The 26,716-nt window shown below is 33.0% G+C and overlaps 1 protein-coding gene across 1 annotated transcript in view; it reads right to left on the reverse strand.

Annotated features, from left to right (window-relative positions):
- CFAP47 (cilia and flagella associated protein 47) overlaps window positions 1-26,716 on the reverse strand; it is an 859,036-nt gene that overhangs the window by 391,898 nt on the left and 440,422 nt on the right. Inside the window, exons 46-48 of the mRNA XM_044669214.1 lie at window positions 21,756-21,943; window positions 12,210-12,353; window positions 11,422-11,595 (exon numbers count right to left, since the gene is read on the reverse strand). Of these exons, the coding sequence (XP_044525149.1) occupies window positions 11,422-11,595; window positions 12,210-12,353; window positions 21,756-21,943 (506 nt within the window). The remainder of the gene's footprint in view (window positions 1-11,421; window positions 11,596-12,209; window positions 12,354-21,755; window positions 21,944-26,716) is intronic.

Here is a 26,716-nt window from a genome sequence, read left to right on the forward strand (position 1 = left end):
GTAATAAAATATTATTAGGATAAAATATATTTGTTACTCTAAAATTGTCTATTTGAACAACAAAGACAAAAATAATCTTAGGAAAAGGTAGGACATTTTAAGGATATATAATTTAATTTAACATTTTAATAACTTATTTAAAAATAAAATTAATGCTAATTTTTAATTATAATGGTAAAAATATGAAATTTTCAGTAGCTTGAATATAATTATCAATTATTATGGTTTTAAAGATCTATTTTGTCACTAATAACTCTTGTTGGCCTACATTTCATTGTATTAATGTAATATAATTATTTTTAAAACCCTTTCATTAAAAATGCATTCATTCTGAGAACTGAAATGGAGTTTTATTATAGTTTAGAGCTAAAACTATGATGGTTAATTAATACAAAAATAGAGAAAATTTAAGAAAAGACTTCTTGTGAGATATTTATGAAAAGTTTTCTCTCTAATGATAAGCATAATTAACTCCATATTTAAATATATTTTCAACTATATATTTTAAATGTCACAAAATATACCTCTAAAACTTTACAAAATTCTGAGATACAAATAATAGGATCAGCAAGATGGCCAAGTAGTTATTTTTACATGATTCTTTGACCCCCCCCAAACCTCAAAAGAAATGGATTATTTAAGTGACAGTGTGATTATTGCTAAATCTATGAATTTAAAAGATAGAACAGTAGCATAGTATAAAAACTTCATGATTTAATACTAGAAAACTTTACTACCTTGAGTAAGTATTTCTACTCACAATTACCTCTGTACATTTTTCAGTGAACATAAATGAATCTGAAGGTCTGCCCAAACCTCAGACCCCAGAAGAAGCAGCAGATATAATTTTATGTGGGCATGCAAAAATATGAAGGAAAATTATAGTTACAAGAGGAGTGAATGGTGGAAAAAGGCAGAAAGATGGGCATGTCTTTTAAATTTTTATTTATTTAATTAACTAATTTAGAATATTTTTCTATGGTTACATGATTCATGTTCTTTCCCTTTCCTTTAACTAACTCCTCCTGAAGTCAATGAGCGATTCCACTGGGTTTTACATGTATCATTTGTCAAAACCTATTTCAATATTATAACTATTTGCAATAGAGTGATCATATAAAGTCAACATCCCCAATCATATCCTCATCGAACTATGTGATCAAGCAAATGTTTTTCTTCTGGGTTTCTGCTCCCACAGTTCTTTCTCTGGATATGGATAGTGTTCTTTCTCATAAGTCCCTCAGAATTGCCCTGCATCATTGCATTGCTGCTAATAGGTCCATTATGTTCAATTGTTGGACATGCCTTTTTTATGGGACCACTCTTGAAATCAATGGATCCTTCCTGAATTTGGAATTATCATGTGCACTTTCAACACATGAGTAAGTAAACAACATGAGTGAAAAAGTCTGGCAAGTAAATGCTTGTGATGAGAGAAGGGAGGGAATTCATTAGGCCTTAAAAATAATAAGAGGAGAATAAAAAGGGAGGGAATGGAAAGAGAAGTGAAGCAAGGGAGAAGACAAGGGGGACTGATTTAAAACAAACCACTGCTTAAAAAGGAAATAGTATAAAAGGAAGGGGTAGAACTAGGAGAGGATACAAAAATGTTGGGGAATACAGAGCTGATAATTATAACTCTGAATGTGACTGGGATGAACTCACCCATAAAACAGAAGCAAATAGCATAGTCGATTAGAAAACAAAATCCTACCATATGTTGTCTACAAGAAACACACATAAGGCAGATGGACATACACAGGGTTAAGGTCAATGTCTGGAGCAAAATCTTTGGGGCTTCAAATAAGAAAAAGAAGGTAAGAGAGGGAATCATGATTTCTGACAAAGCCAAAGTAAAAATAGATCTGATTAAAAGAGAAAGGGAAGGAATTAAATTCTGATAAAAGGCAGTATAGACAATGAGGAAATAACAGTACTCAACATGTATGCATAAAATGGTATAGCATCCAAATTCCTAAAGGAGAAACTGGCAGAGCTCAAGAAGGAAATAGATAGTAAAACTATACTAGTGGGAGATCTAAATATGCTTCTATCAGATCTAGATAAATCAAACCAAAAAATAAATAAGAAAGAGATAAGAGAGGTGAATGAAATCCTAGAAAATTACATTTAATAGATACGTGGAGAAAAATAAATAAGGACAAAAAGGAATACACTTTTTCAGCTGCACATGGTACATTCACAAATATTGACCATAGAAACAAGGCAAACAAATGCAAAAGACCAGAAATAATAAATGTAACTTTTTCAGATCATAAAGCAATAAAAATGATAATCACTAAGGGCACATGGACAGGCAAATCAAAAACTAATTGGAAATTAAATAAGATGCTTCTTCAAAATCAGACAGTTAAAGAACAAATTATAGAAACAATTAATAATTTCATTGAAGAGAATGACAATGATGAGACATCCTACCAAAATTTGTGGGATGCAGCTAAAGCAGTACTCTGGGGGAAATTTATATCCTTGAGTACATATATTAACAAATTAGAGAGGGCAAAGATCAATGAACTAGATATGCAAATCAAAAAACTAGAAAGGGAACAAATTAAAAATCCCCAGTTAAAAATTAAATTAGAGATTATAAAAATCAAAGGAGAAATCAATAAAATTGAAAGTAAAAGAACTTCTGAATTAATAAATAAGACTAGAAGCCGGTACTTTGAGAAAATAAATAAAATTGACAAAGCGACTGGTCAATCTAATTTAAAAAAGGAAAGAAGAAAACCAAATTATCAATATCAAAGATGAAAAGGGAGACCTCACCTCTAATGAAAAGGAAATCAAGTCAATCATTAAAAACTATTTTGTCCAATTATATGACAATAAATATAGGAATCTAGGTGATATGAATATTTACAAAAATATAAATTGCCTAGATTAATAGCAGAAGAAATAGAATGCATAAATAATGCCACATCAGAAAAATAAATTGAACAAACCATCAAAGGACTCCCTAAGAAAAAATCCCCAGGACCAGAAAGATTCACAGGTGAATTCTATCAAACCATCAAAGAACAATTAATTCCAATACTATACAAATGATTTGACACAATAAGCAAAGAAGTAGTCCTACCAAACTCCTTCTATGACAGAAATATGGTACCAATCCCAAAGCTGGGTAGGTCAAAAACTGAGAAAGAAAACTACAGACAAATCTCCTTAATGAACATAGATACAAAAATCTTAAACATAATATCAGCAAAAAGAATCCAGCAAGTGATCACGAGGGTTATTCATTATGATCAGGTGGGATTTATACCAGAAATGCAAAGATGGTTCAACATTAGTGAAATCATTCATAAATTGACCAAATCAACAAGCAAACCAAGGAAAACCACATGATTATCTCAATAGATGCTGAAAAAGCCTTTGACAAAATACAACACCCATTCCTACTGAAAACACTAGAAAGTTTAGGAATAGAAGGGCCTTTCCTAAAAATAATAAATGGTATATATCTAAAACCATCAACAAACATCATTTGCAATGAGGATAAATTAGAAGCATTCTCAATAAGATCAGGAGTGAAACATGAATGTCCATCTTCACCTCTATTATTGAACATTGTACTAGAAACACTAGCAGTAGCAATTAGAGAAGAAAAAGAAATAGAAGGTATTAAAATGGGCAATAAGGAGACCATGGTATCATTCTTTGCAGATGATATGATGGTCTACTTTAAAAATCATAGAGAATCAACTAAAAAATTAGTGGAAATAAGCAACAACTTTAGCAAAGTTGCAGTTACAAAATAAACATACATATATCATCAGCATTTCTATATATTTCCAACACATTGCAGCAGGAAAGGTTAGAAAGAGAAATTCCATTTAAAATCAAACTAAACAATATAAAATACTCAGAATCTATCTGCCAAGAAAAACACAGGAATTATATGAACACAACTATGAAACTTTCCACACAATTAAAACTAGATCTAAACAATTGGAAAAAGATTGATTGCTCATGGGTAGGATGAGCTAACATAATAAAAATGACCATCCTACTCAAATTATTTTACTTATTTAGTGCCATACCTATCAAACTGCCACAAATTTTTTTTTACAGAATTAGATAAAACTATAACAAATCTCATTTGGAAGAACAAAAGACCAACAATACCAAGAGAAATAATGAAAAAAATGAAGGAAGGTGGCCTACCAGTACCAGATCTTAAACTGTACTATAAAGGAGTAGTCATCAAAACAATATGGTACTGGCAAAGAGACAGAAGGGAGGATCAGTAGAATAGACTAGAGGTAAGTGACCTCAGCACAACAGTCTACGATAAATCAAAAGAACCCAGCTTTAGGGACAAAAACCCACTATATGACAAAAACTGTTGGGAAAATTGGAAAACAATATCAGAGAGATTGGATCTAGATCAACATCTTACACCCTACAACAAGATAAACTCAGAATGGGTAAATGACTTGAATATAAAGAAGGAAACTATAAGTAAATTAGGTGAGCTCAGAATAGTATACTTGCCAGGTCTCTGGGAAAGGAAAGATTTTAAAACCATGCAAGAGTTAGAAAAAATTACCAAATGTAAAAGAAATAATTTTGACTACATTAAATTAAAAAGGTTTTGTAAAGAGAAAACAAATGCTACCAGAATTAGAAGGGAAGCAACAAATTGGGGAAAAAATCTTTATAACAAAAAACTCACTCAGTGGTCTAATTACTAAAATATACAAGGAGCTAAATCAATTGTACAAAATATCAAGCCATTCCCCAATTGAAATATGGGCAAGGGACATGAATAGGCAATTTTCAGATAAAGAAATCAAAACTTTCAATAAGCACATGAGAAAGTTTCCAGATCTCTAATGATTCGAGAAATGCAAATTAAAACATCTCTGAGTTATCACCTTACACCCAGCAGACTGGCTAAAATGACAGCAGGGGAGAGTAATGAATGTTGGAGGGGATGTGGCAAAATTGGGACATTATTGCATTGCTGGTCCAGTTTTGAACTGATTCAACCATTCTGGATGTCAATTTGGAACTATGCTTAAAGGGCTTTAAAAGGATATCTGCCTTTTGATCCAGCCACAGCACTGCTTGGATTATACCCCAAAGAGATAATAAGGAAAAAGATTTGTACAAAAATATTTAACGCGGCACTCTTTGTGGTGGCAAAAAATTAGAAAAGGAGAGAATGTCCTTTGATTGGGGAATGGCTGAACAAATTGTGGTATCTGTTGGTGATGGAATACTATTGTGCTGAAAAGAATAAAGAACTGGAGGAATTCCATGTAAACTGGAATGACCTCCAGAAATTGATGCAGAGGGAAAGGAGAAGATCCAGGAGAACATTGTAGACAGAGACTAATACACTTTGGAACAATCGAACATAATGGACTTCTCTAGTAGCAGGAATGCAACAGAGCAAGGCTGAGGGACTTATGAGAAAGAAAACTAGCCACATTCAGAGGAAGAACTGTGGCAGGAGAAACACAGAAGAAAACAACTGCTTGAACACATGGGCTGGTGGGGACATAATTGGGGATGTAGACACTAAATGATAACTCTAGTCCAACTATCAATAATATGGAATTAGATCTTGATCAATGATAAATGTAAAACTCAGTGGAATTGTGCATTGACTAAAGGGAGGTTTGGGGGAAAGTGAAAGAACATGAAACACGTAACTAGGGGAAAATATTCAAAATAAAAATTGAAAACAATTAAATTTAAATAAACAAACAAACACACACACACACACAAATAAATAAATAAGTAAAAAGTTAGAAGAGTACTGTAGAATGGATTAAGAAGCCAAACCCAATAAATTGTTTTTGTCAATAAATACACTTAAAACCTAAATATGAAAATGGAGTTAAAGTGATAGTTTAGACTTAAACTTATTTTATATCAGCAGCATTCCAAATCATGGTTTAGATTTTGGAACATGAAACTGGGAGAAAGGAATATCTGAGTTCAAATCCTGCTTCAATATACATCAAAACTATATGATCCTGCTTAAGTCACTTAACCTCTCTATTTCTCAGTTTCTTCATAGAAAATGAGTTTAATTGTAGCACCTACCTCAAAGACTGTTATGTAGATCAAATGAATTAACATATAAAGCACTTGACAATATGTTATGTAACACTATTATTATAATATTAAAAATTTGGAGTGGCAAGCATAATCTTGGGCAAAGTAAAAATAAAAGTTATAATTAACAGAGGCAAAAAAGGAAATTATATCATTTCAAGTTACCATAAATAGTGAAATAATTATATCATCCAATATGAATGGGCTTGTGATTGCAATGGTACAGAGAACTCCCACTTATTAAATTTCCTTTACCAAAGCATATAAAGCATATTTTCCTCAACCTATAACATGTGGAGAGTTAACTGAATTAAAATACACAAATTGAATACTCAAAGAAAAATCTAAACAAAATGTAAGAACATTTAGTAAATAAAAATAATTGGGGACTTGAATCTGCCTCTTTTTGACTTTGATAAGAGTAAAATAAAGAATAGTTAATGATCAGAGCACAGTGGTTGAAAATTAGATATAGCTTTGGGATTAATGAATGGAATATTAATCAATGTATCTATTTTCAGCATTGTACCATACTTTTGACAGAAATAACCTTACATCAAAAATAGCAAATAAATACAAAAAAGCACACATCCTCTAAAACCTGACAACAGCTAATATAAGAAATAAGGAAAATAATTTAAAATGTTTCCAAATTAAATGAAGACTCAATAATGTGTACACATATTCAACTAGATTTCTGAATTCATTGATATAAATATCCCTTCCATTGATGCAGATCAAAATTCAATCATCCCTTCCCATTCTCTATTGGCATTTGTTTATATTATTCCAAAAGCTGATTGCAGAGAGCTCTTCTCAAAATTCTGGGGCTTTGACTAGTTTTCTGTCATATATTAAAGATACAAGAGGTGAAAATGGTTTATAGACTGGTAATCTTCTGCTTTAATGATATGATAAGCCTATCTTCTTTTTTGCTCAAATATTTACCTAATAAAATCCCTTTTATTGTCTTCTTTATAAATCTTTATAACATGTTGCTTCCTCCTCATAATTCCTTATTTGTGACATGCTATAGGCTATCTATATCCCTTCATGTTTTTCTATTGCCTTTTGATCCTTAGTCCCAGTTTTTCAGAGAATATAATGTTCCATGACTCATAGTCACAAAAGGAAAAAAATATGGTTCAAAAAAGATAACCTTGTGTTTAGGTATAAACTTGGAGTCATTAAAAGATTGTTCTATTTCTTAAAAGCATTTTAGTAGATTCTCTTTCTTTTCTATTTTGGTCCTGACTCATAGTCAACTTGTAATATCTGTCCACACACATGTTTATCTGTGTTCATGTATGTACACAAATTACATATATATGTAATATACACAATTTATGTACACACAAGAACATAAATAAACATGCACATGTATATATTTGTATATATATATATGTGTGTGTGTGTGTGTGTGCTCAAAATAACATGAAAAATAAACAATATGCAGTCACTATCCAAGATAAATAGAGAGGTAGAAAAGAGCACCAAGTTGCTCTTATTGAAATCAAGTCAACAGGTTCATTCGAATTCTTAAATCAATGAAAGAACTGGCAAATAAAGGTATTAAGACCATAGCATTTATCTTTAAAGGACTGTATAAAAATATAATAGATACTACAGGACAAAAAGAAGAGCAAATGCCACAATTCTGCATATAAAAAAGAAAAGAGAATAGACTTTACCAACTATAGTCAGGCAAGTTTGATTTTTGATGTCCTGAAAATTTTTAAACTGTATTATGAAAGTGAAAGGCTCTATTTAAGTGGTAAGAGTATGTTAAAATTGACAACATTTTGATTTAAAATATCTGACTGTGTAATCCTGATCAAGCTACTTAGTTTCTATGTGTCTCAAAGGATTAAGTCCTTAGCACATATACAGGTAGAAAGGCTTTAAACTATGCCAATGCAAATAGGAAGCTCTTTCACAGAGTGCTCCCCACAATGATGAAATCAAAGAGCTCTTGAATATGTATGTACTGATAAAGGTATAATTAGTGACAATGATGATCAAAATGAGTCAGTGAGACTTCATCCAAAAGGTCATGAGAAAGCAATGACATTTCTTGTTTTGACAATTATTAGAATCGTAAATCAAGAATATTCTATAGGTAAAAGTTATCTAAGGTTTTTTGAAGCATTTGACAAAATTTTTCATGCTATTCCTGTGAACAAAATTATGAGAAATACTTAGCAAGATAGAAAGTTAACAATTTATACTTAATTTTCTAAGAGGACCAATGACGTCACAAGGTAACATCTTGACTTGTACATAAATTGATTTAAGTGGGTCAGATTTGTGCAAAGTCATCTGCCCTACTCGCTCTTGCAGAGTTAGCAGTGTCCAGAGGCAAGAAAAAAGTCAGGACAACTGGCAATGGTCCCAGCTGCAGGAGATGACACCGGTAGGTGTCTTCAGTAACTGAACAATCTCTAAGCACTCCATAGCACCTGTTTGATTTGCTTTCATGTCTACAGAAACAAATTGTTTTCAGTAGCCCATTCTGTCAAGGGAAGTCTTCACATTCTTGGGATAGACACTTCCCTAACTTACTGATGGGTTTGAGTTCTGTCAATTATATGACACTGGAAGAATAGGATGACATGAATTTTAGCCATTAATGGTACAATGTTATTTTATTTTATTTTATTTTTTAAAAGATTTAGATATTTTATTTTTTTAGAAAAATTACAATGTTATTTTAGAAGGAAGTAACCAGTGAAATGCCATGGGACCAGTGGTTGGCTCTATATTGCTTAGTATATTTTAAAATAACTTGGATAAAGGCATAGATGGCACACTTATAATATCTGCAAATTGCATGAATCTGTCAGGGACCACTAATAGGTTGGATGACAAATTCAAATTCCAAAGAAGATATTGCTAACAGTGTATACAATAGGACAATAGGCTATCATATAATAAAATGAAATTTAGTAGAGATAAATGTAAAATCCTATACTTAAGTTTTAAAAAATCAACTTAACAAGGTCAAAGTAGTAAGAAAGAATTAGAGGACTTTATCTGAAAAAAATTTGGAAGTTTCAATTGACTATACAACTAAAACTGAATCGATAGATTGATGTTGCATCCAGAAAAGCTAATATAATTTTAAATTGCATTAAGATTGGTGTATAATTCAAGGCTATGGCTTTAAGCACCACTATATTCCTTCCTACTCAAACCCCATCTTTAGTAGGGTATTCATCTTACGGGGAACATTGATAAGCCAAAGAGCACAAAGAGGAAGTGCCATGAACCTTGAATGTTTTGTTATCATGGTCACATAAGGTTCAGTTAATAGAGGAAAAGATTTAAAGAGAAAAAGAAGTAGCTATATTGAAGCAGTTAAAGGGCTGCCCTGAAGAAGAATAATTTGAGTTGGTCACGTTGGCCCCAGTGAACAGTTAGGTTTGATGGATAAATGTCACAGAGAAGTAGATTTTTGTTTCTGCATAAGAAAAATTTTGTAAAGATTAGAGCTAGACAAAAGTGGAATGGGAAGTGAAGGTTCACTCATCACTAAAGATCTTCAAGCAAAAGTTAGAAGACCATTTATTGATTATGTTGTAGAAGGGATTCCTAGTTAGATAAGTTTGTATTAGATGACCTTTGAGATTCTGTTATTTTTTTATCTTCAGAAGCTAAAATAATAACTTTAAAATATATTTCCTTTCTTATGCAACATTCACTTGGACAGTCTTTCTGGCTCAAAGTCTAACTCACTTAATAACTTGCTTCAAACAGTGTCAAAGCACTTTGTAAGCTTTATTCTGAATCTGAAGACCTAAAGACATATGTCTTTAAGCATAAAACTATTACAATTAACCAATAACACATATTGAAATAACAAAAAATACATAGGAAAAAAAAACACAGTTGGGAAAAAGAAATATCAAATCTTTAGGCTTCCAGTTAGCACTTGGCATAAATAGATTGCACTTGCTATGAACAAGCAACAGGTATGGTTCTTTTTGCATCTTTTTTTCAGACTTATAATTAGATTGTTCATATTATAGCTTTATTTAAACCCTTACCTTTTGTCTTAGAACCAAAACTAGTATTTGTTCCAAAGAAGAGGACTAGTAAGTAACTTTGGGTTAAGTAACTTGCTCAGGGTCACAAAGGAAGTGTCTAATGGGAAATTTGAACCCAGGACTTCTCATCTCAAGGCCTGGCTCTCTATTCACTGACCCATCTCATTACTTCCATCTGATTGCTTTTTTAAAAATATGGATCTAAATAGTAGTATGTAATTAATATGAGAGGGGAGAGAAAATTGGATAGAGTTTTGAATTTGGTTTCATGTCATACCTCCGATACACTCTAACTTTGTGATCATGGACAATAACTTAGTATCTCGGTATCCCTGGCAACTAAAACCAGTTTTCTAACTGTATACATGGAAGAGATTTCAATAATCACTGCTCCTTTGGCAATTACAAATCCAAAATATCAGCCACCACAAAGGTAGACTAAAATAGAGAAGGCAACTGAACAGGAAGAAGCCTGATGCCTCAGAAAGAACACTGAATATGGAGTCAACAAGCATAAAAGTAATGGTCCTTGTTTTTAAAACAAATCAAGTAAAAATCTGGCATATTTTTTTTTGTTTTTTTTTGTTTTTTGTTTTTTGTTTTTTTAAACCCTTAATCTTGGTGTATTGTCTCATGGGTGGAAGAGTGGTAAGGGTGGGCAATGGGGGTCAAGTGACTTGCCCAGGGTCACACAGCTGGGAAGTGGCTGAGGCCGGGTTTGAACCTAGGACCTCCTGTCTCTAGGCCTGACTCTCACTCCAAAATCAGACATATTTTTAATAAAAATTCATGACAAATAACTGTGTTTTCTCTTCCTTCTATTATTTTTTATTTCTCCCATTTATTGTTTTCTCTATTGTTTTATTCAGACTGGTAAATATAGGAGAAGCCAGTAGAAATTTTCATAGCTGAGGAACATCTAATGAAAATATGTGACAATTTTATTTTTCCCATGGATCTTGGGGAAAAGTTGTTTTACATACATTAAAAAACTATAAGCATATATTTCAAAAATATCAAAAAACTAAGGACACCTAAATGTGTCTTATAAAAGTAAGTTACCAGAGTGTTAAGATGTATAATTTTTGACAACGATCTTTATAATTTAAGACTACAAATTGTAAGATAGCCATTATTAGCATAAAGGGTATATTTATAATCACTGATGTCATATTGTATTAGTTCACATGATTAAATTGAAAATTATAAATATTTCACACTATACCCTTTGCAAAACTGAAAACACTAAGCAAAATGCATTCAAATTTCCAAAAACATGTACCCGGTATGTCAGCATATCCTTTGTATAATTAGGCACAACTATAGGCTTCTTGGTCAGTTTTCCCACTTGACAGTCTATCACAGCATGATCCAGGGGCAGAGGTTTTTTTCCAATCCCTCTCAGTTCAAATACATGCTCAATACCATCTGTTTGATTCCGTAGTTTAAGTGAGCCCTATGACAAGAAAAGAAATGGAGTTTTAGCTGTAAAGGAGTCTTAGTTGACTGCCAAACAATCTCATTTAATCTATTAATCTTAAGTCCAGTTAGTGAAATGAGCTTTCAAGGGGGTACTATCCATTGACTTTCCCTGTTCACGTGTAAATGCTTTTGCTGAATTAATGAAGACAAACGTCTGTGGAAAGCTTTCTTTTTGCTCTTTAATTTTTCTAAATTATAGAGTTAGTACAGGCATCTTCATACATATTGATTATATGCTTGTTTACTTCCACAGTAAAGTTAAAAATATGCCTTTCAAGAAAATGCTTTCTGAGCCACTAACTTGCCTTAATGAAGAGAAAAAAAAAACAAGAAATGAACTTTCTTTGCTCCAATACTTATTTTTAAAAATCAGGAGGAGACAGCTCATGAAATAATGTTCTTTGGAACTATTTATTCCCCAAACCAAAATATTCATTTACAACTTTATAGGGGAAAGTCTGTTGAAGCCTTACAACAGTAATATAATTATTTCCATTTTTAACTTTTCAGAAATAAAAACATTTTCTCATCAGAAATATAAAAAGATTATATTATGTATAAATCATAAAAAAAATCACTGATTCTTACCGTAACCTCACATTCCAAGATAGGTTTGAATGTTAGAGGATATTGAGCAATTCCTCCTGATTTCACATATAAAACAGAAGGGCCATAAAACCAATCTCCTTCGATAGTAACAATGCACTTCCATTCCGTTTCTGTGTCATTTTTCTGAAATAATAAAAATATGAGATAATCATTTTAATAAAACTATAAAGTGAGATTTAGACTTGATTTACATTCTACTACCATGAGAAAAATAGAATGCAATGTCCTTCTTATCAGTAAATAGGTGATACGTATATAACATACCAACTCTTGACAAAAGTATTTGAGTAAAGGCTCACTTATCTTTCTATCACAATGATAAATGACTGTATATCCTTTCTCCCTGTATACAGTCTCATCCTATTTCAATAAATCTTCCAAAATAACCATGAAAGTCATTTTCCTAAAGTGTAGATATAAACATATCATATATCCCACATGGTGGTGATGTCATAATACTTCCTAAACCCATCCCCAAATAAATTCTAGTGTCTCTCAATTCACCTCTAGGGTTAAATATAAACTACCTCTTTGGATTTAGAACTTCTTACAACGTTTTTTTAAACCTATCTTTTTAACTTCATTAGATAGAATGACCCAAAAGGCAAAAAGCAAAAGCAAACAAACAAAAGAAAACAAATAAAAGCAATGTACTCGAATTTTAGTTTCAGTTGAAGCATAATGCATTTTACCCTAGCCAACATTTCTAAAACTTATGTCTAAGAAAATAAAGTGGAAGATGATACACTTTAATTTAAACTCACACTTCAATAGTTTCTTCTTTAGTTGTGGATAGCATTTTTCATCATAGGTTCCTTGTGGATACCTTGGGAAGTTGCTTTGCTAATAATAGTCTTTCCCTTTTGATCATGGTATAGTATTTCTGATAAATACACTGTTCTCTTAGTTCTGCTCTTTTCACTTTGCATCAATTCCTAAAAGTCTTTCCAAGTTTTTATGAACTCATCCTATTTGTCATTTCTCATGGTACAACAGTATTCTACTACAACACTATATCACAATTTATTCAACCACTTCTCAAGTGGTAGGCAACCCCTTAATTTCCAATTCTTTCCTCTTACCAAAAAAGCTGCTGAAAATATTTTGTTATACGTATGTCTTTTCCCCTTATCTCTGTACTCATGGAGATACAGACTTAGTAGTGGTATTGCTTGGTCAAAGGGTATACATAATTTTATAGCCCTCTGAGCCTGGTTCCATATTACTTTCCAAAATAGTTGTCTCAGAATTCTGGGAAGATGGTGGCTTAGATGGAGCAAATCTTAAAACCTCTGCACCCTTTCTAAACCAAGACAGAAAATAAAGCACTTTGAGAAGAAAGAGGACCAAATCTAAAAACAAGACAGAGCAGGAGGATCCTACTGCTAGACAGCTCAAGAGATACACCAAGAAAAAGGCTTGAATTCCTGAACTGTTGGATATGAGGTATAGAAGGGGAATCCCAGGACCCCACCCCCATGGGCTGTGCAGAGTGTTTCCAGTGGCTCCTGAAATCTCCAGGCAGGGGGATGCACCAGCCCAGAAAGAGGAATGTGCTGGTGCCAGACTTGGGGAGTTGAATACAGCCACTAGGGAGGTAACTAGAGAAAAAAGACAGAGAAACACAGCAAAAGTGCCTGGAAGATGATAGCTTAGATGGAGTAAAACTTCAGACCTACAGCCTTTACCACACTGAGATAAAAAAAGGGCTTTGAGAGGAAAGAAAACCAGGTCTAACAGCAGGACAGAGCAGAGTGACTCTGCTGCTGGACAGGCAGCAAAAATACTCCATCTTGTCCCCCCACTTTTTTTTCTTCTTCTCTTGAGGTTTTAGCCTGAGGGCACATTAAGCAATACAGACTAATCCAAGCTTAATCCCATCAATTAGACAGACAAGAAGTCTTCAGAGGGCAGGGAAATTCCAAAACCCCTCCCCATAGACTGCAGAGAACCTAACTACAAACCTCCATTGCGAGCTGGGGGAAGATCTTTCATCAAAGCTCATTAAATCCATCTGCTTAAACTAGCAGAACAGAAAAGGAAAATATGAGTAAACAACAGAAAAAGAGAAAAGAAATTACAATTGACAGCTCTTATCAAGAGATAAGTAAATAATCTGAGTAGGTCAAATTCAATTTGAGTGTGAGGAACAATAAAGGGATATTAGGTGATTATAAGGTGATTAGAGGAGGAAGAAAGGTAAGGGAAAGTATGTAGGAGTTAAAGGAAATGGGGTATGTAGCAGAGGGCAGCTCAAACAGGTTTATTCCCAGAGGTTTGAGAGAGAGAATATAGGGAGGAAATTAGAGCCAGTGAGAAATGTTTAGGTTTGGCTGGAGGGTTTTTCTTGTTAGTTTCTAAAGTCTCTCGAAGGAGGGGTCAAGATGGCCCCTCCCTGCCAGTCAAACTGATGGCTGAAGGAAGTCTTGAGGTAGGTACTTCCTGCCAAGATGGATGCCCCCAATTCTTTCAAGAAATAAAAGAAAAATGATTCCTTTCCCTTGAGCCCTTGTCTTAATTTTCAACACAATGATTCACCAGAGGGTTTGAATAGGTAACAAGGGGATTTATTAATACCAGAGTCAGTCAGAAGGGGAGAGGGGTTCAGGGTTTTCTAACTGCTGATAGGGAGAGGGGTGATTGTGGGGGATGGGTCATGGAGAGGTTTAGACAGAGAGAGTCTAGCTCTCCCAGTCAGGAAGATTTGACTTCCTTTTAAGTAAAGTCTTTATCAAATCATTAAAACTAGGGGTAACTTATTTGAGGATATTCTACTAGCCTATAGAAACTAAACACACAATGTCTAATCACCAAGCCCTACCTTCCACCCAGAACCGAAAGGAAAATCAGGGAAGGGGAGGGATAGAGATGGGAGATCAGGGAGAGGTCCAGAGAAATGAGATAGGTCCAAATTTCCCCAAGACAAAATAAGCACAGGCCAAGGCTGAAGCAATTAGGACAAAGCCAACAGGTTAAGCCAAAGCAAAAGCCTCCAGCCACAGTGAAAGCCAGAAGGCAAAAGCCCCATTAGTTGGAACTTCACCTCTATTTATAGCTTTAAGTTCTAACTGACTTTCTGAAGATTCTAAGATGTTTAACTGACTTTTTGTGACCGTTAGAAATTACAGAAGCAAAAAGTTTCTGTTAGCCACCTTGCATTACACAGCTTCTTTCAAAGAAGTGAAAAGAGAGAAAATGAAATAGAAGAAGAGGAAGAAGCTCCAGCAAATTGGACATAGGCTTTGGAAGATCTCAAAATTCAATTAACTCAAGAACTTCAGGAACTCAGAAAGCAATCAAAAGAGGCTAAAGATGATTGGGAAAAGGAAATACATGAACTAAAATAGGAAAATAAAGTCTTAAAAGCTAAAATTGACCAGCTCAAAAACAAAGCAAAAAAGGCAAAAGATGATCTACAAAGAAAATCAGACCAGAAGGAGAAGGATGACCAAAAAGCCAGGGATGAAAGTCAGTCTTTAAAAAACAGAACTCAACAACTAGAAGCAAATGACTTCACAAGGCAGCAAGAATATATAAAACAAAATTAAGAAAATGAAAAATTTGAGGAGAATAAGAACTACCACATTGATTCAACCAAAGATCTGGAGAACAGAGCTAGAAGAGACAATTTAAGAATTATTGGTTTAACAGAACATCATGACAAAAGAAAAAGTTTGGAAATCATCCTACAGGAAATTATTCAAGAAAACTGCCCTGACATTCTTGAACAAGAGGGAAAAATGGAAATTGAAAGAATCCACAGATCACCTCCTACATTTAATCCACAACTGACAACTACCAGGAACATTACAGCCAAATTCAAAAATACCAGACCAAAGAAAAAAAATATTACAATCTGCTAAGAAGAAAACATCCAGATACCAAGGAAGCACAGTTAGGAAAACACCGGATCTGGCTGCATCTACATTGAAGGACCTGAAGGCATAGAATACAATATTCCAGAAAGCAAGAGAACTGGGTCTACAACCAAGAATACAATATTCCAGAAAGCAAGAGAATTGGGTCTACAAGCAAAACTGACTACATTTTTGCAGGAGAAAGTAGGGTCATTCAATAAAATTGAAGACTTTCAAGCATTCATAAAGAAAAAAACTAGATTTAAACAGAAAGTTTGCTGCCCAAACACAGAACTCAAGAGAATCATCATAAGGTAATTAAGAGAGCAGGGTGGAGCGAGGCGGATATTTTCTTCAGGGGTCCCAATAAGTTCAATCAATTTGTATCCCTAGAAGAAAAGAAGATATTGGTAAATATTAAAAATTGCTATTCACAACAGGGTAGCTAGAAGAAATTTACTTAGATGGAACAGTGACAAACTGTATAAGATGAAATGTCAAGATACATATGTATGTATGCATGTATAAATATATAGAAAACTAGAAGAGATACTATTAAGAAAAATAGGAAAACAGGCAAAATGAAGTAAATTTATATTCCATAAAGAAGCACATGGGACAAAGAGGGTATAGGATCAATATACTGGAAGGGTAAAGAGGTTGGTGAGAGGAAATACTCAATAGTTAAGTGCATTGAAATTGACTTAAAGAGGGAAGAATAATCAGATCCATTGGGACAGATAATTGAATCACACCCTATAGATAAGTAGAAGGGTAACAAAAGAACTGGTAGGGAGGGAAGAAACACTAGGGAAGGAGAGAGTGGGGGGGTAGCTTAAAAAGACCCTAAAGAAAAATAAGAGGGGAATAAGAAGGGAGAAGGGAGAAAGGGAAGTACAATAAGGGAGGGGGTCAGGGGAACTGACTAAAAACAAAACACTCATATAGAAGGAAATAATGAAAGAATAAAGGGAAAGACAAGGAGAGAGAATCAAAATGTCTGGGAATACACAGTTGATAATGGTAACCATGAATGTGAATGGAATGAACTCAATCATAAAACAGAAGCAAATAGCAGAGTGCATTAGAAACCAAAATCTTACTGTATGATGTCTACAAGAAACACACATGAGACAGGCAGACATACATAGAGTAAAAATGAAAGGATGGAGCAAAATCTATTGGGCTTCAACAGAGAAAAAGAAGGCAGGAGTTGTAATAATGATTTCTGACAGAGACAAAGTAAAAATAGATTTGGTTAAAAGAGATAGGGAAGGTAATTTCATCCTGATAAAAGGCAGTATAAAGAAAGAAGAAATACCAGCATTTAACATGTATGCACCAAATGGTATAGCATCGAGATTTCTAAAGGAAAAGCTAGTGGAGCTTAAGAATGGAATAGATAACAACACTATATTAGTGGATGACCTCAGCTTTCAACCTATCAGATCTAGATAAATCAAACCAAAAAATAAATGAGAAAGAGATGAGAAGTGAATGGAATTCTAGAAAAAAAATAGAGTTAATAGATATATGGAGAAAAATAAATGGGGACAAAAAGGAATACACCTTTTCAGCTGCACATGGAACATTCACAAAGATTGACCATGTACTAGGACATAGAAACATGGCAAACAAATGCAAAAAAGCGGAAATAATAAATGCAACCTTATCATATCATAATGCAATAAAATAATAATTGGTAAGGGCACATAGATAGGCAAATCAAAAACTAATTGGAAATTAAATAATATGATTCTCCAAAATAAGTTAAAGAACAAATCATAGAAACAATTAATAATTTCATTGAAGACAATGACAATGATGAGACTTCTTACCAAAACCTATGGGATGCAGCCAAAGCAGTTTTAAGGGGAAAATTTATATCATTGAGTGCATATATTAACAAATTAGGAAGGGCAGAGGTTAATGAATTGGGCATGCAACTTAAAAAAAAACTAGAAAGCTAACAAATTAAAAATCACCAGATGAAAACTAAATTAGAAATACTAAATATCAAGGGAGAAATTAGTAAATTCTAATGTAAAAGAACTATTGAATTAATAAATAAGACTAGAAGCTGGTACTTTGAAAAAAGACAGAAAAAATAGAAAAAGTACTGATAAATCTAATAAAAAAAGAAAAGAAGAAAACCAAATTAAGAAGTATCAAAGATGAAAAGGGAGACCTCGCCTCTAATGAAGAGGAAATCAAGGCAATCATTAAAAATTATTTTGCCCAATTATGTGACAATAAATATAGTAATATAGGTGACATGGATGAATATTTACAAAAATATAAATTGCCTACATTAACAGCAGAAGGAATAGAGTACTTAAATAATCCCAATATCAGAAAAAGAAATTGAAGAAGCCATCAAAGAACTCCCCAAGAAAAAATCCCCAGGGCCTGATGGATTCACAAGTGAATTCTATCAAACATTCAAAGAACAACTAACCCTAATATTATACAAATTAGTGACATAATAAACAAAGAAGGAGATCTACAAATTTCCTTTTATGACACAAATATGGTACTGATTCCAAAGCCAGGCAGACCAAAAACAGAGACAGAAAACTATAGACCAATCTCCCTAATGAACATAGATGCAAAAATCTTAAATAGAATAGTATCAAAAAGACTCCAGCAAGTGATCATGAGGGTTATCCATCCTGATCAGGTGGGATTTATACCAGGAATGCAAGAATGGTTCAGCATTAGGAAAAGCATTCTTATAATTCACCATATCAACAAGCTAACAAAAAAAATCACATGATTATCTCAATAGATGCTGGAAAAGCCTTTAACAAAATACAACACCCATTCCTTTTGAAAACACTAGAAAGTTTAGGAACAGAAGGACCTTTCCTAAAAATAATAAACAGTATATATCTAAAACCATCAACAAGCATCATTTGCAATAGGGATAATTAGAAGCCTTGCCAATAAGATCAGGAGTGAAATAAGGATGTCTATTAACACTTCTATTATTTAACATTGTACTAGAAACACTAACATTAACAATTAGAGAAGAAAAAGAAATTGAAGGTATTAGAATAGACAATGGGGAGACTAAGCTATCACTTTTTGCAAATGATACAATGGTCTACTTAAAAAATCATAGAGAATCAACTAAAAAGCTAATAGAAATAATCAACAACTTTAGCAAAGTTGCAGGATACCAAATAAATGCACATAAATCAATAGCAATTCTATATATTTCCAACACAGCACAGCAGCAAGAGGTAGAAAGAGAAACACCATTTAAAATCACCCTAGACAATATAAAACACTTAAGAATCTATCTACCAAAACAAACACAGGAGTTATATAAACACAACTATAAAACACTTTCCACACAATTAAAATTAGATCTAAACAATTGGTAAAACATTAATTGCTCATGGATAGGATGAACTAACATAATAAAAATGACCATTCTACCCAAATTAATTTACTTTTTTAGTGCCATTCCTATCAAACTATCAAGAAATTTTTTTTTTACAGAATTAGAAAAAAACTTAACAAAGTTCGTTTGGAAGAACAAAAGTTCAAGAATATCAAGGGAAATAATGAAAAAACATCATAAAGGAAGGTGGTCTAGCAGTATGATACATTAATTATACTATAAGCAGTGGTTATCAAAACAATATGATATTGGCTAAGAGACAGAAGGGAGGATCAGTGGAATAGACTTGGGGTAAGTGACATGAGTAAGACAGTCTATGACAAACCCAAAGAGCCCAACTTTTGGGACAAAAATCCACTATTTGATAAAAACTGTTGGAAAAATTGGAAAACAATATTGGAGAGATTAGATTTAGATCAGCATCTCCCACACTATACTAAGATAAATTCAGAATGAGTGAATGACTTACATATAAAGAAGGAAACTATAAGAAATTTAGGTGAACACAGAATAGTATACTTGTCAAATCTCTGGGAAAGCAAAGATTTTAAAACCAAGCAAGAGTTAGAAAAAATTTCAAAAGGTAAAATAAATAATTTTGATTACATTAAATTAAAAAAGGCTTTGTACAAACAAAACCAATGCAACCAAAATCAGAAGGGAAACAACAAACTGGGGAAAATCTTTATAACCAAAAACTCAGACAAAGGTCTAATTACTCAAATATACAAGGAGTTAAATGAAGTGTACAAAAAATCAAGCCATTCCTCAATCAATAAATGGACAAAGGACATGAATAGGCAATTTTCAGTTATAGAAATTAAAACTATCAATAAGCACATGAGAAAGTGTGCTAAATCTCTAATAATTTGAGAAATGCAAATCAAAAGAACTCTGAGGTATCATCTCACACACAGCAGATTGGCTAAAATGACAGCAGGGGAGAGTAATGAATGTTGGAGGGGATGTGGCAAAATGTGGACATTAAAGCATTGGTGGTGGAGGTGTGAATTGATCCAACCATTCTGGATGGCAATTTGGAACTATGCCCAGAGTGCTAAAAGATTCCCTGCCCTTTGATCCAGCCATACCGTTGCTGGATTTGTATCCCAAGGAGATCATAGATAAACAAACTTATATGAAAATATTTATAGTCATGCTCTTTGTGGTGGCAAAAAACTGGAAAACAAGGGTATGCCCCTCAATTGGGGAATGGCTGAACAAATTGTTGTATCTGTTGGTGATGGGATACTATTGTGCTCAAAGGAATAATGAACTGGAGGAATTCCATGTGAACTGGAATGACCTCCAGGAATTGATGCAGAGTGAAAGGAGCAGAACCAGGAGAACATTATTCACAGAGACTGATACACTGTGGTAAAATAGAATGTAATAGACTTCCACACTAGCAGCAATGCAATGACCCAAGACAATTCTGAGAGATTTATGGAAAAGAATGCTGCTGACATTCAGAGGAAGAACTACAGGAATGGAAATACAGAAGAAAAACAACTGCTTGAACACTTGGGTTGATGTGGACATGATTTGGGATGTAGACTCTTAATGACCACCCTGGAACAATTATCAATAATATGGAAATAGATCTTGATCCATGACACACGAAGAAACCAATGGAAATGTACGTTCGCTATGGGGATGGAGGGGTTTCGTGGAGAGAGAGAGTAAGAACATGCATCATGTAACCATGGAAAAAAATTTTTTTAGAAAAGAAAATTTAATAAAAAAATTATATCAGTTCACAATTCCACCAACAGTGTATTAGTGTCCCAATTCTCCCACATCTCTTCCACATTTATCATTTTCCCTCTTTGGTCACATAAGTCAATCTCATAGATGTGAGTGTATCTCAGAGTTATTTTAATTTGCATTTCTCTAATCAGTATGCAACACTATGATTATAAAGGAATGTTGGAGAAGTTGGTCAGAGAAAAAAACTGGAATAGCACTTTCAATTAGCAAAATAGAAACAACTGAGTTTAAGCACTTTGCAAGAGTGATTAGTCAAGAGATGTGAATTGAGGGTATGTTAGAAGGTATTTTTCCCATGCACAAAAATGGCTGCTCATGAATGTGATATGGGAGATAAGTGAGGATTGGGGTTGTATTTCCATGTAAGTAATTAGACACACCTATAACTGACCATGAAATTCCAGCATCAAGAAGAAAAATATTTTTAAGTCCCTTTATTTAAAAAAATCATCAATAAATATCAACCTTTAGGTCAAAAGTTAAACTTACTATTGGAATATTCTGAGTCAGTGCTTCAAATGCTGGAGTTTCAAATTTAAATTTGGCATCTGGAAAATCTGCATTCACTACACATTCAATAGAAAAGAGCCGAATATCATGGGCTGACAACAACAAAATATAACAAGGATATCGTCCAGCCGTAATAGGAATAAATCTTAAAGGCAGTAAGGAATAGTCTATCAAAAAAAGAAAGAGAACACATAAAATTTATAAATGTGTAAAAGTCAAAACCTACTTTAAAAACATACAAATTGTTTAAATATATAAATTATAGAACTAATTTATTAAAATTGAAACTGAGGACCCTTTGGACATCCAACAGACCATGTAAACACAGCCATATGTTTCCAAATGGTTCAAGAGAAAATAAAAATCATGAAAGAACAATTTATGCCCCTGCACAGAAAAAAATAAGGAGAATAGAAAAACTTGATTCCTGGTGGTATCTCTAAAGAAAGAAAGGCAAAAACCACTGATTAGCGTTTTAAAAATTTCTTCTAATATTTCTCCCTGAATACTCCCAGAGAGCTATTCCATTGACAAGTAATAATTTTAAGAAAAAAAAGATTTTTAAAAAGGAAGAGAAAGGGGGAAAGCCAACAAAGAAATTAATATATCTATATCTATATCAATATACATACATACATATATATGTACCATATATATATATATATATAATGTTTCACACCTAGTGACATAGCATCAATGAAAAGTCATGAACGGAGGTGTCTTCTCATGGCTCCTTGGAACTATTCTTGGTTTTTGTAATTTTGTAACATTCACTTTGATTAATTAGTGGTTGTTCATTTAATTTGCATTACTTTAGTTATTGTGTATACTGTTTTTGTAATTCTGCTTACTTTACTCTATATCAGATCATATAGATCTCTTCATGCTTCCCAATATTCATATTTGCCCTGACTTATGCTACAGTAATATACTATTAAGTTTATGTACCCTACTTTGCTTAGCCATTCTCCAAGTGATGAATATTTTCTTTGTTTCCAATTCCTTGCCATCACAAAAAAATAGTATCACTATAAATACTATGATGTTTATAAGAACTGCTTCCTTATCAATGAGCTCTTTGGTATATGAGTCTTATTTTAACCTTTGGGTCAAATAGTTTTGATATTTTAGTCATTTCTTGCATAATTATGAATTGTTTTCCAAGATAACTGTATTGATCCATCAGCCCACAATTAAAGCCAGCATGCTCTCTTCTCAGAATACCTTTCCCTAATCATGACTTCCCATTTTTGCCATCTTTGCCAATTTTATGAACTCTCCCACTCCATATTTATATCCTCAAAAAATACATTAATTCACTGTTAGGTAGAGCATTGTGAGGTTTAGTCCTTGATGTTTCAATACTTTTCTTCCACCATTACTTTTAATTAAGTTCTCCCATCATCTTTATTATTGTTTATACTTTTAGAAGGTAATCTCTTAGTTGTTTTTCTTCTCGTTTGTCGTTGTTCAGTCTTTCGGTCTTGTCTGATTCTTTGTAACCCCATGGACCATACTGTCCAAAAGGTTTTCTTGGCAAAGAGACTGGAATGTTTTTGCCATTTCTTTTTCCAGTTCTCTTCTGTTAATTTGCTGTTATTCTTGTTTTTAACCATATGAGTTTCTTTCTTTTTCTAATTTTTCCCTTTTTCTGGAGTAATTTTTTGTCAGTTGTGTTTTTCTTAGTTTGTTTATTTTTTTACTTATATTTCTATTATCTATTTGCAAGCCAAATAATCTGGTCACTTTAATTTTGTTGTTTTTGGAATGCTTCAAATGCCTCTCTTTGAATGTCCATTTCTTTTCATTGATGTAATGTTTCACTGGACACATCACTGGTGTTCATCTTAAGTTCCATTGGTCTTTGGACCATATTTTTCTCTTTTTTTTCTATACTTTTTTGGTGGTTCAGAATAATCATATGTTAGAAAACCTTTTTAATCTTAATTTGGAGGACTTATTCCTCATTACTTGCAGAATTTGTTGCTATTGGATTGATCAATTTAAATATTATGGGGCTTGGAGTTTGCATAAAAATAGAATTGTTTATTTTCTGAAGATCTATATATTCTTTGATTAACATTGTTTTGTACTCAGCTGATCTGACCAGATTCCTTGTATTATTTCTTTCTTTAATGGTGTTAAGCATTTAATATTTTTAAAATTTTATTTGATGTTTTTCTGAAGGGAACTATAATGGTTAAGTTGTCTCCACACAACCTGTGTTCAAAATCAACATTTCCCTCTTTTTAAGAGATGTGTTATTTTAATAACTGTTGCTTTTTTCTTTTCTCTTAGATTTCTTAATTTCTTTAATTTTTTATTCCCAATCAGTTGTTCTTGCCTTTGTTTCTTTAGAGATACTCACCACCATGGAATCAAGTTTTTCATTCTGCTTATTTTTTTTTGTGCAGGGCCATAAATCATTCTTTATTATTTTTACTTTCTCTTGAACTATTTGGAAACATATTGCTGTGGTTCCATAGTCTCTTGGATGTCGAAAGGGTCCTCAGTTTCATAATGTGTGGATTTGTTTTTCTTTTAAGTGCAGCATTTATTCAGAGATTCTTCCACTAATTTAGATGAAATGGACATCATTGATCCTTGTGTTTTTATGTCTTCTCTGCTCATTTTTTTCTTGTTTTAAAATGCTTTTAACTATTTGCTTCCTCTTAAGAGCTCTAATAGTTACAATTTTTTTTACCTGTGACTTTCTTATGGCTCACTTTTCAATTACTACCCTAGGATGGCAGGACCAAGGCTGAACTTCAGAATTATCTCACTCCTCCCATACGGCGAATTCATTTTTACTACCCTCAATTCCCACCCTACAGTAGGGGACTTCTGTGGGGGAAAGAACTGATTTCAACTGAATACCAGTCCTCTTTTGTTCAAATCTAGTATAACCTCACATATATGCTGGTGCCATTCCTCTATTTCCTCATTTTTTAGTTATTAAGCTGATATTTTTTCTTTAGTTCAGCATGTCACTATAGTATGCCCCTCCTAGAAAACTATCTCTACTTCCTAGGGGTTGGGGAGGATACAGTGGGCAGAGTTGATTTACTGTTTGTTGTTGCAGAATTTTAAGGCGAGAATAAGGTCAGTGTGCTGACAGATATTTCAGTAGCAATAACCACAGAATTGCTAAGTGCATTCTAGAGCACAACTTATGGGTTCCTGATGCAGCCCTAATAGAGGGATGAGGATGGTGGGGGAAGGGGTTATGAGTGAATTGGAGGTGAGATTAGCTTTCTGTGCTGTTAATTCATCAGATTGTTGTCTCTTTTGATTTTTTTAGTGTCTTGGCCTGGTGAGACAGCTTTAGTTACTTTATCTGTTCCATATAATTCTCCTTTTTCCAAGTTTGGAAAATTCATGGAAATCTGAGACTATATCATTATGTTTGTCTAGTGACCTTGGAAAGCTGATTAAAAATTCAAAGGACATTGCTAACCAAATGAGTGTAGACCTGCCCTTGAAATTTCTATGATTGAGATAGTTGGGTTGTTAAACCCCCAGATGTGGAATTATATCAGAGAGTTCCATGAATTTGTTTATATCCTCACAGGAAAAAGAAAAATACATTTCTTCTGAGTAGGAAGTCAAGGAAGAATACTACTTGTCCCTTGCCTTATTTTTATCTCAGGAAGTAAAAGGTCATGTGGATGTGAAGTAAAAGAAGAACTTCTAGTTTTCATCACAGTCTCTATTGAACAGTGTTTTCCCATGATAAGTTGATCTAAAGAAGGCAGTGTTTAATAATGAAAATGCGATGAAAACATGAGTAGTTAATAATTTTGATAATGTTATTACCACAGTTAAAGTACCCAAAGAAAACAAGTACATGACTTACTTTGATATTAATTCAACTTTATGTAGAGTTCATAAACACTACTATAAGAAAACAAATACAGACTTCATTTAACAGTTCTAACGTAAAGCCTAGGAAATGAGATGAAGTATTATTTAAGATTTTTTTTTGAACAAATCATTAAAAAAACTTGTTCTGCAATCTAGAACATCAAGTTCAATAATTAAAAATCTTAGATCCTCAATACTACAATAAGGCATCACCATCTCAAAGAAGACATTATATTTTTTTTTTCTAATGGGGCAGACTGCAACCTGTCTATATCTGACAATTTTATGCTGTTCTTGCCTATGTTATCCTGTACATTCACAAGAGGACCACAACCAAGTTTCTTGAGATTTTCCTTGATTTTTTTGACATTGCCAAGATAAATATGGGACACAGAGCTTGTCATAAATTACCACCATATGACCTTCCCATAATCTTTTTTGATCATACGCTTATTGCTTTAATCACATCCTTTATTCTAGTTCAATTTAATAGCTCCTCATTTGTAATGTTTTGTGGCCTATTCATACCTACCATCTGTCTCTCCATTGCCAACTGGGTAATACTTTTAATTCATTAGAGTACAGATTGTACTATGCCTTGCAGCTCTAGAACATGTACAGATGGAATAAAAACCATCCCCTGATAGAAAAATCAATCATGTTCCAGAACAATTAGTTTTAGATCAAAATTATGTATGCTGAATTTTTTTAATTTTTATTAGCTTTTATTAAAAAATTGAAGGTGAGTTCCACTATAAAACATTTAAAAGAGAATAGGGTTAAAATCATAGGATAGAGGACAATGCCAAACAATGTAGTCCACTAAGATTGGATCTTTTCGATAATAGAATTTCTTTAATTTGACCATTTAATTTAGTACCATAGCAAAAAAAAATTAATAAAGTGAGATATGATTCAGTTGAGTAGAAGTCTAGAAACCATAATAAATTGTTTTTTGAATCACTTCCTATAAAAAAAACATTTAATTTTTATCTACTTCCTTACAAATGCACTGTTTCCAGTGATACAGGCCTCTTTTCTGTTCTTATGCTATTCCATTTTTCAACTCTACATTT

The sequence above is a fragment of the Gracilinanus agilis genome, chromosome 3, assembly GCF_016433145.1.
Source record: "Gracilinanus agilis isolate LMUSP501 chromosome 3, AgileGrace, whole genome shotgun sequence".
NCBI lineage: Eukaryota > Metazoa > Chordata > Mammalia > Didelphimorphia > Didelphidae > Gracilinanus > Gracilinanus agilis.